A 13,586-nucleotide genomic window follows, 5' to 3' on the forward strand; every position below is an offset into this window, starting at 1 on the left:
AATTTTTTTTTATTTTTTTTTAAGATTTTATTTATTTATTTGATGGACAGAGATCACAAGTAGGCAGAGAGGCAGGCAGAGAGAGAGGAGGAAGCAGGCTTTCCACGGAGCAGAGAGCCCGATGCGGGGCTTGATCCCAGGGTCCTGGGATCATGACCTGAGCCGAAGGCAGAGGCTTTAACCCACTGAGCCACCCAGGCGCCCCCAAAGAAAGAATTTTCAGAGCAGCAAGAGAAAAGAGAAAAGCTCTGTACAAGAAAAACCCTCATAAGACTACTGGATTTCTCAACAGAAAATTTTCAGGGCAGAAGAGAATGGGATAACATATTCAAAATACTGGAAGAAAATAACTGTCAACCAAGAATTCTAACCCTAGGAAAGCTGTCCTTCAGAAATGAGAGATAAATACTTGCTTGAACAAATACTGAGAGGGTTCATTACCATCTGACTCTGTCTTACAAGAAATGTTGAAGAGAGTTCTTCGAGTGGTAACTAAAAGAATTCTAATTAACATCATAAAAACTCAAAAGGTAGCATAAATCTATAATCTACTAGCAAATATATAATCATGGATTCTGCAATATGGTAATTCTGATGCATAATTCATTTACAATTCTAGTTTAACAAGAAAAAAAAAACCACAACTACAAAAATCTGTTATTAGTTACACAATAAAAACATATAAATTGTAACAGCAATAACCTAAAATGTGAGGGGGAGGAGAAGTAAAAATACAAAATTCACAAATTCTGTTGAAGTTATCAGTTTAAAAATAGGCAGCTATAAGTTTAAGATATGCTCTGTAGGCCTTATCAACCACAAGAAAAAAATCCTGTAGTTATTACACAAAAGAACACGATAAGGAAATCAAAAGTATACTAATAACAAAAGAAACCAAAAAACACACAAGAAGACAGGAGGATAAGAAACAGAGAAAAACAGATCTACAAAACAACCAGAAAAGGGGGGCACCTGGGTGGCTCAGTGGGTTGGGCCACTGCCTTCTGCTGGGGTCATGAATGCAGGGTCCTGGGATCGAGCCCCACATCTGGGCTCTCTGCTCAGCAGGGAGCCTGCTTCCCCCTCTCTCTCTCTGCCTGCCTCTCTGCCTGCTTGTGATCTCTGTGAAATAAATAAATGAAATCTTTAAAAATCAACAACAACAACAACCAGAAAACAATTAACAAAATAGCAATAGTAAGTTCTTACCTACCAATAATTAAAGACAAATCAGATTCTCCAAATAAAAGATACAGAATGGATAAAAAGAAAATCCTACAATATGCTGTCTTTATGAAACTCATTTTAGGGGTGGATGGCTCATTCAGTTTAGCATCTGATTCTTGATCTCAGCTCAGGTCTTGATGAGCTCAAGCCCTGTGTTTACTAAAAAAAATAAAAATAAAAGAGAACTCACATTAGCCTTAAAGATGTATAAACTGAGAGTGAAAGATGGAAAAACGCACTTCAGGGAAATAGTAATTAAAAAAAAGTCAGGGGTAACTGTTTATATCAGATAGAATGGACTGCAGTCAATTACAGAAAAGTCGTTATATAATGATAAGTGGGTGAATACATCAAAGAGGTGTAACAACTGTAAATATTTATGCCCCAACATGTGAACACCTCAATGAATAAGTCAAAATTAACAGAGCTAAGAGGAGAAATAACTAAGAATACAATAATAGTTGGGGACTTTAATACCCCAGTCTCAACAATGGATGGCTCATCCAGAGAATCAATTAGGAAACAGCAGATTTGAACAACACTGCAGACCAAACGGATCTAAGTGATATATACAGAACATGCCATCAACAAGAGTGTAACACGTATTCTTCTCAAGCACACATTCCTAGGGTGTCAGGCCTGTTTTCTAGGATATTAAGCCATGTTTCTAGAATATGTTAGGCCACAAAACGAGCCTCAGAAAATTCAGGAAGATTGAAATCATACTGAGAATCTTCTCTGAACACAAAAGCATGAAACTAAAAATCAGTAAGAAGAGGAGAACTGGAAAATTCATGAGCACATAGAAATGGAAAACTCATGAAATGATCCTGGTGGAAGTGTTAATTACAAAGATTTGTTTTAAATGTTACTAATACATAAAGAATTAAAAATTAGACTGGCCTCAGAGTTACATCTTCTATATCATAGATCACCTGCAAAATATATAGCAATATTTTTAGGGTTAGAGGAGAAAGATTTTTACCCAAGTATTTTACAGTGAGCCAAATTGCCATGTACCTGTGAAAGCTGTTTTAGGACAATTTAGGTTATTCAAGATTACATAAAGTATATAATTCACATTCTCTTCCTGCAAAAAGTATTCAAGAAATTATTCAAACCGATCAAGGAATGAATCAACTGAATAAAGAAAACAGAGAAGTTATATCATAAAAGGGGGGGTGTTGACTAATAGGAATAATTAAGCATAAAATTAAACAAAAAAGAATAAACATAAAAGTAAAATGACCCTGGTGTTTCTGTTATATATCCTCTAGTCCCAGACTCAGTAATCATGTATGGGAGGTAAGTTTTTTGAGTCCTACTTAGCTAAATATAAACGCAAATTAAAAAGCTGATGCTTATCTAATTTTTGTCCCTTTGTACCTATTTTTTTTATCCTGTAAATGAGTTTTCTCATTCTCTTTAATGTTCTGAAATTTATTAACCACATATCTGAGTATGGCAATAATTATAATTCATTCATCATACTTAACATTTGATAAGCTCTCTCCACTTGAAGTAAAGTCCATCAGTGGTGGGAATTATTTTTATTTGACAATCATTTTCAAAACCAAAAATGTCTGATTCCCTGATTTTTCCTTTTGGCTGGCCAAACTATTTTAACCTCCTTCTCTTAGCCATTTTGTTACCTGTCCAGTTTTTTTAAAGCCACCTTTCCATATTTCCCAGATTTGTTATCTTTTGGCCTCTAGACTATAGCACATTGCTAGCTTCTGCCCAGACCTGAAAGGCAGAAGTGAAGCTCTTGAGACTATGAAGCCCAACTAGCAATGACAGTTGTGAAGTTCTTTGGTTTTCTGCAACAATAGTGGAGGTATCGATGTCTCGTTCTCAGCTTCTTGAGTTATTTCCCTTGCAAAAAATCTCAGGGTATGAATGAATAATTTTCCTGAGTGCCTCACTTTAGTATATGATCAAAGTTTGATTTCTGTGACCTTAATTAACATTCTGCAAGCTAACTTATATCCTATAATAAATTACTTTATACTTAGAACCAGCCGGAGTGATTCTCTTGACCAACGCAAGGCTGGCAGATAACAAGGAGTAAACTGTTTCATGTTCATAACTTCACTTACTCCCCCTGAGACAGTCAGCCAGCACTTCCCATCTATATTTATTCTTCTAGCAGTTTGTTGGAATTTGCCAATGGCCCCATATATTCATTTTCTATTGACGTTTTAAAAATCACCACAAATGGTGACTTAAAACAATACCCATTATTAGGTCACGGTTCAGTAGGTCAGAAGTTGAGGCAGGCCCCGCTGTGTTTTCTGGTCAGAGTATTACAAGACTGAAGCCCAGGTGTCAGCCAGGAGATACTTTTATCTGAAAGTTCTAAGGAAGACTCTGGTTTCATCTTCATTCAGGTTGCGGCAACATCCTGTTCCTTACTGCTGTAGGTCTAAGTCCCCCATTTCCTCCTGGCTCTCAGCCAGAGGCTACTTTTTCCTTCCAGAGATCCCCAGCCTTCCTTTCAGGTGGCCGCCACCATTTTCCATGCCAGGGAGAAAACTATGCTTCGTTTCAGACCTCTCTTTCTGCCCACAGCCAGAGAAAACTGTGCTTTTAAAGGAGTTGTATGGTTAGATCACGATGACCCAAATTATCTCCCATTGAATTAACTCAGAGTCAACTGACAGCAACCTTAATTATATCAGCAAAATCTCTTTTACCATATAACATGACATATTCACAGGAGAGGGAATTATGCAAGGGCAAAAGTCATTGGGGTCATTCTTAGTAGTTTACCTACCTCAGTCCTCTCTAGTTGTTTTCAGTATCAGAGGTTGCAACCTTTTTACTTCTTTTTTATTATTTTCATAGGCTTTTCAGATGGAAGAGAACTGACATTAGCTACTTAGTGTGATATCTTAAACTGAAAGTCCCAATCACACTCACAGTAGGTTGCAAATTTTATTTATATTACACTTGGATGTGCAAAAAACTGAAGTATGTTTTCTCTATAAATGGTCCAGTCCCCTTTGCTAGCCACTACTCCCTTTGATAACAGGAAAGAAAAAAAAAAAAAAAAGGAAACTGTAAGTTTAGTCTGATTTGCTGGTATTTTTTAGATGAATGGCATCTATTGCCAAAGAAAAATTGCACTGCACAGGGTTAAACAGTCAAGGAAGACTTTATTCAAGATGATTGCAGTTGGGAAGAGAGAGACTGACTTCCACCACACTGGAACAGAAGGAGGGTTTTGAAGCCTACTGCCAACGAGTGCAGAAGTACTGGAGGACTTCAGGAAGGAGGTGGGTCGAAGGGACCGGGCCGTTGGTGACTGCTTACCGGTGGTCACCGGGGGTCGATTCCACACCGCCGCAGACGGCGTTTCCCAGCAGCCCGCACCTCTCTGACGCTATCCCAGAAGGAGACATCCTGGCGCCGCACACGTTCCCTAGGTGTCTTCGGTCTTCCCAACCCGTCTCAGCGTTAGAATCCGCCCCGCCACACACTCCGCCCTCACCCCTGCATGGATGCGCCGCGCTGACCTCCGCGGCCGACGGCCTCCACCGACTTCCGTTCCTCTTCTTCCCACCCCAGGGCGTCCTCCTCCAGAATCCCGAGGTCTGACCCTCTAGGCCCACGTTTTCTATCTTAACCTGTACCGTTAAGATTGATTGATGGATACAATTTGTTAATTCCTGTCTTCTTTGGCTAAATTGTGTTGCCACAAGGACTAACACTTAACTCCCCAAACTCAAGGCTTATCAGTGAGTCGCTTGGGCTCCTGAGCACGTCCGTCGTCTCCGGGACAATGTGCTGCAACACGGAACTCGGAGGGGAGCACAGCGGACTTGAGGGAGAAACTTAATTCCTCTGTTTAGTACGTGCAAATGTTACTTACGTCACACAGTCTTAAGGGATGAAGCAAACATACGGGAGAGTCACCGGGCTATGAAAAGGTTTTAGTCTTGGGGCGCCCGGGTGGCTCAGTGGTTTAAGCCTCCGCCTTCGGCTCAGGTCATGATCTCAGGGTCCTGGGATCGAGCCCCGCATCGGGCTCTCTGCTCAGCGGGAGCCTGCTTCCCCCCCCCCCCCCCCCGCTGCCTCTCTGCCTAGCTCTGATTTCTCTCTGTCAAATAAATAAAATCTTTAAAAAAAGGTTTTAGTCTTTACTGACAGATGTAAAAACGAACGTCGTCCATCTAGACTGACGTTCGAACAATCGGTGCTCTCTTAACTTCCATGAAAGTATGAATATTCCTGCTTTTATCACCCCCCAAAATGGAGCTCATGAGCCTACATTGAGTTTCCATAAAGACTCTTGTGTCCGCAACACGGGACCTTTCTGAAAACGATGCTCATCACCTAACACGAAGCGAGCATCATCTAATTGTAATTAGCAAAACGCAACGTCTGAAACAACTATTTGCTGTTGTTCATAAGCTCCTCGTCCGGGTGATTCTTAAGTCACGGTGTCACGTCGCAGTCCCGTCACGCAGATGACACGAGACGCGTGTTCTGCGTGTGTGACACGCGGGCGGGGATGGCCGCGGAACAAGCCGCCCCCCACCCCCCGGCCCAGCGCGCCCCGTCGGGTGGGACCTGCCGGCCGGGACTCGCCGAACCCTCAAGGCGCAAGTACCCGCGCAGTGCGCGAGCTCGGTCTGCACGTGGCGCCGGCTTCGGTGCGGGTCTCCCCCGCGCAGCGCGTTCCACGTGGGCACCGAGTCCCTGACGCCGTCCGGGGCGGCGGGGCGGGCACGTCGCGGTCGCCAGGCCGGGAACGCGGTCCGGAAACGGCCCCAGTGCGGACCCGGGACGCAGGACCGAGCGTGTGTCCGTCCGAGTCACGCGCGCCGGCGGCCCCTCGTCGTGCCCGGGCCGCGGCTTGTCTCCGCCGCCCCGTCGCGGCTCCCACCGGCGACCGCGCCCAGGGACCGCGCGCCCGTCCTCGCGCTGCGGGGCCTCGGCCTGTCCGGGTCGCGGTCCCGGCGCCCCCGAGCTGCGCCGCGACAGTCGCTCCGGCGGAGCCCAGCGGCGCGTGTCCGAGGGCCCCTCCGCGCGGCGGGTGCGGACTCGGGGGACGGAGCCAGGGGACCCCGCTGGCCACGCGGCCCCCGCCCCTGCCCGGCACGCAGCTCGGAGACGCGCCCCTGCACGCGGCCCGTTTCGGGTCCGACGCGGGGCTCCGGGTGCCGTCGGGGCGTCCTCCGTCCTCCCCCGGGGCGCGCGCGGCCTCCGCGCACCCGGAGCCCTGGGAAGCGCCGGGGCGACGCGGGGTCCCGACACCTGCCCGCGGGCTCCCGATGGAGACCCCGCGACCCCCGGATCCCGGCCGCGCGCGGAGCCCGGACGGCGGCGCCTGCGGGAACTCGGCGGCCCGGCCCGTGGGGAGAGCGGAAGGGCCGCGAGGCAGGGACGCGGCGCCGGTGGCTTTGGGGCCTTCGTCAGGCCTGGCTGGGGGGGGCAGCCTGTGCGCCGCGGCGGGTGGGCGGGGGCGGGGCCGGCGGGGGGACGGGGGCGGAGTCGGCGGGGGGCGGGGCCGGCGGGGGACTGGGCCGGCGGGGGGCGGGGCCGGCGGGGAACTGGGCTGGCGGGGGCGGGGCCGGCGGGGGGACGGGGGCGGAGTCGGCGGGGGGACGGGGGCGGAGTCGGCGGGGGGCGGGGCCGGCGGGGGACTGGGCCGGCGGGGGACGAGGGCGGAGTCTGTGGGGGCGGGGCCGGCGGGGGCGGGGCCAGCCCGGGCTTGGCGCAAGGCGCGCAGGGACACCGGGGACCGCCGCTGCCGTCGTCACCGAGGCGACCGGCGCACGCGGTTGCTATGGAGACCGGCGGGCGCCGCGGAGAGGGGCCGCCTTCGGCCGCCGCCGGGCGGGATGCGGCGCGGAGGCCCCGCAGCCCCCGCAAGGCGGAGACGCGTGAGCGAGCGTCTGCGCGGGCGGCAGGAGCAGGCGCTGAGCGGCCGCATGTACCTGCTGCGGGAGACCGGCCCCACCGGCTTCCTGCTGCGGGAGGACGCGCCGGACGGCGGGGACTTCCGAGTGAGCGCGCCCGCCTGCGCCCCGCCTGCGCCCCGCCTGCGCCCCGCCCGCGCCCCGCCCGCGCCCCGCTCCCGCCCCGCGTCCCGCTCCCGCCCCGCGTCCCGCCGGCTCCCCCCGGGCCGCCCCCGCAGTCCCCGGGCTGCCCGCACGGCCCCGCACGCCCCGCACGAGCTCCGGCCCGGACGCGGCGCCCGCAGGTGAAGCTCCGTCCTGCGCGTCGGGACCCCCGGCCGGGCCGGTCTCCAGCTCGAGAGCGCGGGGCCGAGACGCGGGGTCCGCACGGCTGGCGGCGGTCCCGGGGGTCCCGGAGGTCCCGGCGCCGTGACTCGCAGGAGACCCGCGGCCATCCCGCACCCGTGACGCGGACCGGCATGACCCGGGCTGTCCGCACTCGGCCGGTCGGCTCCGGGAAGACCCGCTCACGCGCGCCCCGACGGCCGCGCTCCAAACCCGCGGTTTGCTGTGAAGACGGCGTGTCCGTGTCCGTGACCGTGTCGTGTCCGCGTCCGCCTCTGTGTCCGTGACCGCGTCCGCGTCGTGTCCGTGACCGTGTCGTGTCCGCGTCCGCCTCTGTGTCCGTGACCGTGTCCGTGTCGTGTCCGTGACCGTGTCCGCGTCCGTATCGTGTCTGTGACCGTGTCGTGTCCGCGTCCGCGTCGTGTCCGGCTCCGTGTCCGTGACCGTGTCGTATCCGCGTCCGCGTCCGTGTCGTGTCCGTGACCGTGTCCGCGTCGTGTCCGCCTCTGTGTCCGTGACCGTGTCGTGTCCGTGTCCGCGTCGTGTCCGGCTCCGTGTCCGTGACCGTGACCGTGTCGTGTCCGTGACCGTGTCCGCGTCGTGTCCGCCTCTGTGTCCGTAACCGTGTCGTGTCCGTGTCCGCGTCGTGTCCGCCTCCGTGTCCGTGACCGTGTCCGTGTCATGTCCGTGACCGCGTCCACATCGTGTCCGCCTCCGTGTCCGTGACCGCGTCCGTGTCGTGTCCGTGTCGTGTCCGTGTCCGCGTCGTGTCCGCCTCCGTGTCCGTGACCGTGTCGTGACCGTGTCCATGTCGTGTCCCTGACCGCATCCGTGACCGTGTCCGTGTCGTGTCCGTGTCACCGTCCTTGTCCATGTCCCCGTCCTTGTCCGTGCCCGTGTCCCCGTCTGTGTCCGTGTCCGTGTCGTGTCTGTGACCGTGTCCCCGTCCGTGTCCGTGACCGTGTCCCTGTCCTTGTCCGTGCCGTGTCGTGTCCGTGACCCCGTCCATGTCCGTGACCGTGTCCCCGTCCGCGTCCCCCACTCTGGCCGCTCGCAGCGCCGCCGCCCCACCCCCACGGCCGACTCGGGAAACGCGTGTTCTGTGTCCTGCGCTTTCTGGACCGAGTGCGAGTCACGGGCCGCTTTCAGACACCGTCTGTCCCCTTTGTCCCTCCTGTCCCTTCCGTCGCTTCGTCTCTGACAACCCTGTCGTGCATCCGTGTCCGTCCGGTGCAGACAGGGTGAACCCATCTTCTCCGTAAGATGTGATGCGGGTGTAGACGCACCAAACAGCAGAAACCCAGCGCGGTTCGGTCCGCGGCAGGACACGGCAGACTTTCGAGGAGAAATTTCCCGTGGGCGGCCCGGGTGTGGGTCCCCGAGTCCCGACCGGCAAAGCGGACTGTCGAGGCCAAGAGCGCGCGGAGGCCCGGGGTTGAGCGGCTCCCGAAATCCCGCTCACGCCTGTGACCCATTAGATTAATTTTATTCTGGCTCTAAAAAGTAACCGAGGGTTTCTCCTAAAGGATGCATTTTCCTTTAAAGGTGTTTTTAGGGAATCCTCACGTCTGCAACTGTGCCGCATTTCTGGAGGGCGGGGAGCTCTGCAAGCACATCTGCTGGTGAGTGACTGCGAGATGCACCTGTCGGTAACCACAGGTGCCGCCGGACGAGGGAATCGGTCCTGGGAGGGTGTGACAGTAACATGGCTACAGTGTTGCAGTGCATTGTGCCGTATTTTATTTCATTCTGAAAATGAAGTAAGGTTTAACTTGAGAAACGCACTACCACCTCCACAAGTTTTAAATGTTCGATGTTTTTAGTAAGAAAAAAGTCATTTCCTAGGGTCTCATTGTGTACAAATTTGAAATCTAACTATGAAGAAAAAGAAAAACCCCCGATTCCCATCACTAATGATAATTATGTTCTCACTACAGAATTCCTATTTGCTGTCAGTTAAAAATAAATCTCCAAGTATATTTTATTTTTATTCTTTCTAATGATGCATTGTTTTCTTTGTAAATGCAGTACAAATTATTTAATAACACATTCATTATAGTTTTCTTCATTATGATATACTTTTAATCTGTTATTTTTGTTTTCAATACGCATGTTACTATGAATCTTTGAAGATAGTAGGACTCCATTGAAGATTACTTCCAACAAATCTGAAAATTTTCCTCTAATGTCAGAACCTATTTGTAGGGGAATCCCAGAAATGGAAATTAAAAAAAGCTTTTTCCATTTAGTGGTTAGAAATAGTTTGGAATTCTTTCCATTCTTTACATTTTTTTTTCATTCTTTCAACTCACTTTGTTTTACTCACCTATATACAAACAAATCATAAATTATACTATTATAGAAAGTTTGATATTTGAGAGTAAAACAAATAAAAAATTAAGCAAAGAGTTTGTATCTCACATTTTTAATGCTTTTCTTTATAAGTTAAAAAAAAAAAACTAAAAACAATGCATATCTGTCATTTCCAATGCTTTACTTACCAAGTTTTTGTTGTTTCCTTTTGATCAGTTTTTATTCAGCATTGCTAACACAATTTGCTGTAGTTAGCATAGAAGATATAAAATATGATCCTTCAAAGCTTGTAGTTTGGTTTTGTTATTAAAAATAATAAATTACATTTATTAAAATAGGGTTTTTTCTTTCTTTCTTTCTTTCTTTCTTTTTTTTTTTTTTGGAGCTAGCTTCCTCAGGGCAAGGGTTTTCTGTTCTCATTTTTATGTAATGTAATTCATTTTTAAAACTATATATACCAGGGGCGCCTGGGTGGCTCAGTGGGTTAAGCCTCTGCCTTCAGCTCAGGTCATGATCCCAGGGTCCTGGGATTGAGCCCCGCATCGGGCTCCCTGCTCGGCAAGGAGCCTGCTTCCCCCTTCTCTCTGCCTGCCTCTCTGCCTGCTTGTGATCTCTGTCTGTCAAATAAATAAATAAAATCTTTAAAAATAAATAAAATAAAAAAATGTATATCAAACTAAATGGAAATATGATTCAAGTATTTAATATACAGAGTGTGTTTAATATATTTATGTAAGAATTTCATATGTATTTCTCACCTTTTAAAAAAACCATATTCCATTTTAATTGGTGATATTTGAAGTATTTTTATTGTCATCCATTAAAGTCATATATGGAGGAAAACAGTCATTTGGTATGCTTCAGAAAATTATTCCATTTTCAGGAGTAAGTGACTTGTAGAGCAGCTTAAGGGAAGTACTGTGAATACCTCAGTTCCCTCACTGACCTGTTGCTGTGAGCAAGCGCAGGTCCTGAAGAAATGCGTGCATTCCCTCGGACAAATCTCTTTATTATAAATGTCTTTTATTTTCATTTATCACACTTTTTTCACATATGCTGACTGTAAAACATGTATTTAACTACTATCTTTGCATGAGTTTTTTATTTTAATCTCGGTATAGTTAACATATTTAACTACTATTATAACAGAAAACTGATGAGTATTAAGTTTATTTATAAATTTTATAATGCTATTCCTGTCTTAAGATTAAAACAAAATATTTATTCTACAGTTGTGTCAGAAATAAATGTTTTATTTTGATTTTCTGTCTGTGAATATTAGGGTCTTGTTGAAAAAATTCAAACTTCCAAGGACTCATGAATGTAAGTTGTGTTTTTTTCTTTTATTTTTTGAAGTTAACAATTTTGGTGATTTTTTGTTTGGACATAGTCTAAATTTAAAAAATTATTTTCCTAGACAGTCTGACAACTAGCTATAGCTCTGTTTGTTACATTTAAGACAATTGAACATTTTTCTTCCTTAATTAAAAAATGTAACTTTATTTGTCATTTCAAATTCAGTGGCATTTTATTTAAAAAGGGGTGAAACAATGGCCAGTTATTCTGAAGCCAATATTCCCCTCATGTGTTCTAAGCAAAGATTCACAGTGGTTTCTGTATTTAAAATTATTTTAATTACAGGAAAAATAAGAAATGTAATTTTTAGATCCCATCAATAGACAATTGACACGGTACATAATTTCATTAAAACAGGTGTACTGAGTGAAATTCGTATGCAAATATAGATAGATAGATATTTAAAAATCTATAAATATATATTTTTAAGAATGAAATAGTTTTATGTCAGTACTTAAATTGAGTTTAGAGGCTAGCATATAGTTGTGTAACTTTAAGTTCTGGAGTCCTCAGAATTAAAAGAGAAGGAAAAATAATTTTGTTACAGGTCATTTGGATTTGTGGATTTTATAAAAAAAAGATATTGTTGTTAGGGACTTGCTCCTGTAGTCATGTGGTTATTTGGCCTATCATAGACCCATCTAAGAATTGCAATAACATTTTAAAATTTATTAGTGAATGTTTATAATGTTCATAAAGAAAGTAATAATCAGTTTTCAGTTTTTTAGTTCTAAGAGTATTGGTTTTATTTAGCCAAGTTTAATTCCTCCCAACTATCATATAAGTACAATTATAATAAACATTTAAAAGTTGTACTAGATAATAAATTAATATTACTGTTTCATGTGCATTTTTCTTTTGTACTCTTCTCCCACTTTACACATTCTTTTAGAAATGTCCCCCATTTTCTATGGCTGCTGTTACCTCTATAGTAGTGATTTCAACATCTTCTCAACAGAGCAGTATCTCCAACTCACTTCAGGGCAGCTCAGATTTGCAACCCACAGGAATTTTAAATACCAAATTTCTCCCCATTTGTGCTCCCATCTTTCATTCCCTACCTCATATGTCAGCTTTCCTTCTTTAGTCCAAAACTAGAAACCATGGGTTCTCCTGGATTTGTCCTCTCTTAATTTCTCCCCTCATATCTCTATCACTCTATAAATCCTGCTTACGCGACATCCTCCCTCCTTCCCAGCGGTGTTCTCTTCTCTCTGTCCGCACGTTTGTCCGTCTTCACAAGCCCCCTTCCTTTCATTGCCTGCACTTTGCTGCTTCCTCCTTCACATTGGAGACAAAAGGTTCTTTCTGAAATGTCACTTAATTCTCTACTTCATCATCTCTCCAATCCCTTCCTACACAATGATTAATTTCTATAATATTATACATATTGTTTTCTTTTCTATTTCTTCGATGCATATCCACCCGAAGTCAAATGTTCACGTCCTCTCCCAGTCTTATTTCATCTCCCCACTGTTTGACATCATTTTCACGAGCTTCTGTGCCAGTGCCATCCAACAGAAACGGAATGTAAACCACATGTGTAATTTTCTAGCAACTGTACTACAAAAAATAAGAAGAAACAGGGAAAATTAATTTTAATATGTTAATTTAATCCAATGCATCAAAATGTTGTCATATCAACATGTTATCAGTGTAAGAATTGTGCGATTTTTTAATACTGTCCTCAAAGTCTAGTGTGTATTTTATACTTACAGAGCATCTCATCTCAGATACTATGTTTTCATCTGAAATAATTTATCTGCATTTAGATTTCAAAAAGTAGTCAGTTGGAAAAAAAGATTCATGTGATACCTCAATTGTTACAAACATACTTACGAATTTTTTAGAAACTATCAATTATCAGTTTCCAACTTAAATTTAAATGAAACAAAATTAAAAATTTAGTTTTTCAGTCATATGAGCCACATTTCAAGGGCTCAGTAGCCACATGTGGCTAATGGCTGGCTACTCTATTAGACAGTGCAGCTCTACACCACTGAACTTGGCAAATAGTTATCATACTGTGTATTAGCCAGGAGCCTCTGCTGGGTAATTTTTATAAATCAAAACATATGAATACTAACATTTATGGATTTTTTTCATTTACAAAAATATGGATTTCATATGGACCAGCGTAATACTTATATTGTGTTATCCTTTGTACGTCTTGAAGACAGAAACCATGTTTTGTTCTTTTTATAAATACCGGTCTACAATAGGGAATTCTTTGAATGTTTAACCCTATACATTAATTTTGAAAAATGGATACTTCCTACTAAAGGATCTTGCATATCTTTTATATTTAAAAGAAGTTTTAATTGGGGCGCCTGGGTGGCTCAGTGGGTTAAAGCCTCTGCCTTCGGCTCAGGTCATGATCCCAGGGTCCTGGGATCGAGCCCCGCATCGGGCTCTCTGCTCAGCAGGGAACATGCTTCT

At 46.4% G+C, this 13,586-nt stretch overlaps 1 protein-coding gene across 1 annotated transcript in view; it reads left to right on the top strand.

Moving 5' to 3' along the window:
* Positions 1-5,699: 5,699 nt before the first annotated feature.
* Positions 5,700-13,586, top strand: part of ZSWIM2 (zinc finger SWIM-type containing 2) — a gene marked incomplete at its 5' end in the record, with an annotated part of 34,739 nt that continues 26,852 nt past the window's right edge. The window contains 4 exons of the mRNA XM_080799463.1: positions 5,700-6,687; positions 6,940-7,241; positions 9,024-9,100; positions 11,074-11,114. Coding sequence (XP_080655589.1) covers positions 5,700-6,687; positions 6,940-7,241; positions 9,024-9,100; positions 11,074-11,114 — 1,408 coding nt within the window. The remainder of the gene's footprint in view (positions 6,688-6,939; positions 7,242-9,023; positions 9,101-11,073; positions 11,115-13,586) is intronic.

Source organism: Martes martes, assembly GCF_963455335.1.
Source record: "Martes martes genome assembly, chromosome: 3".
NCBI classification, from domain to species: domain Eukaryota; kingdom Metazoa; phylum Chordata; class Mammalia; order Carnivora; family Mustelidae; genus Martes; species Martes martes.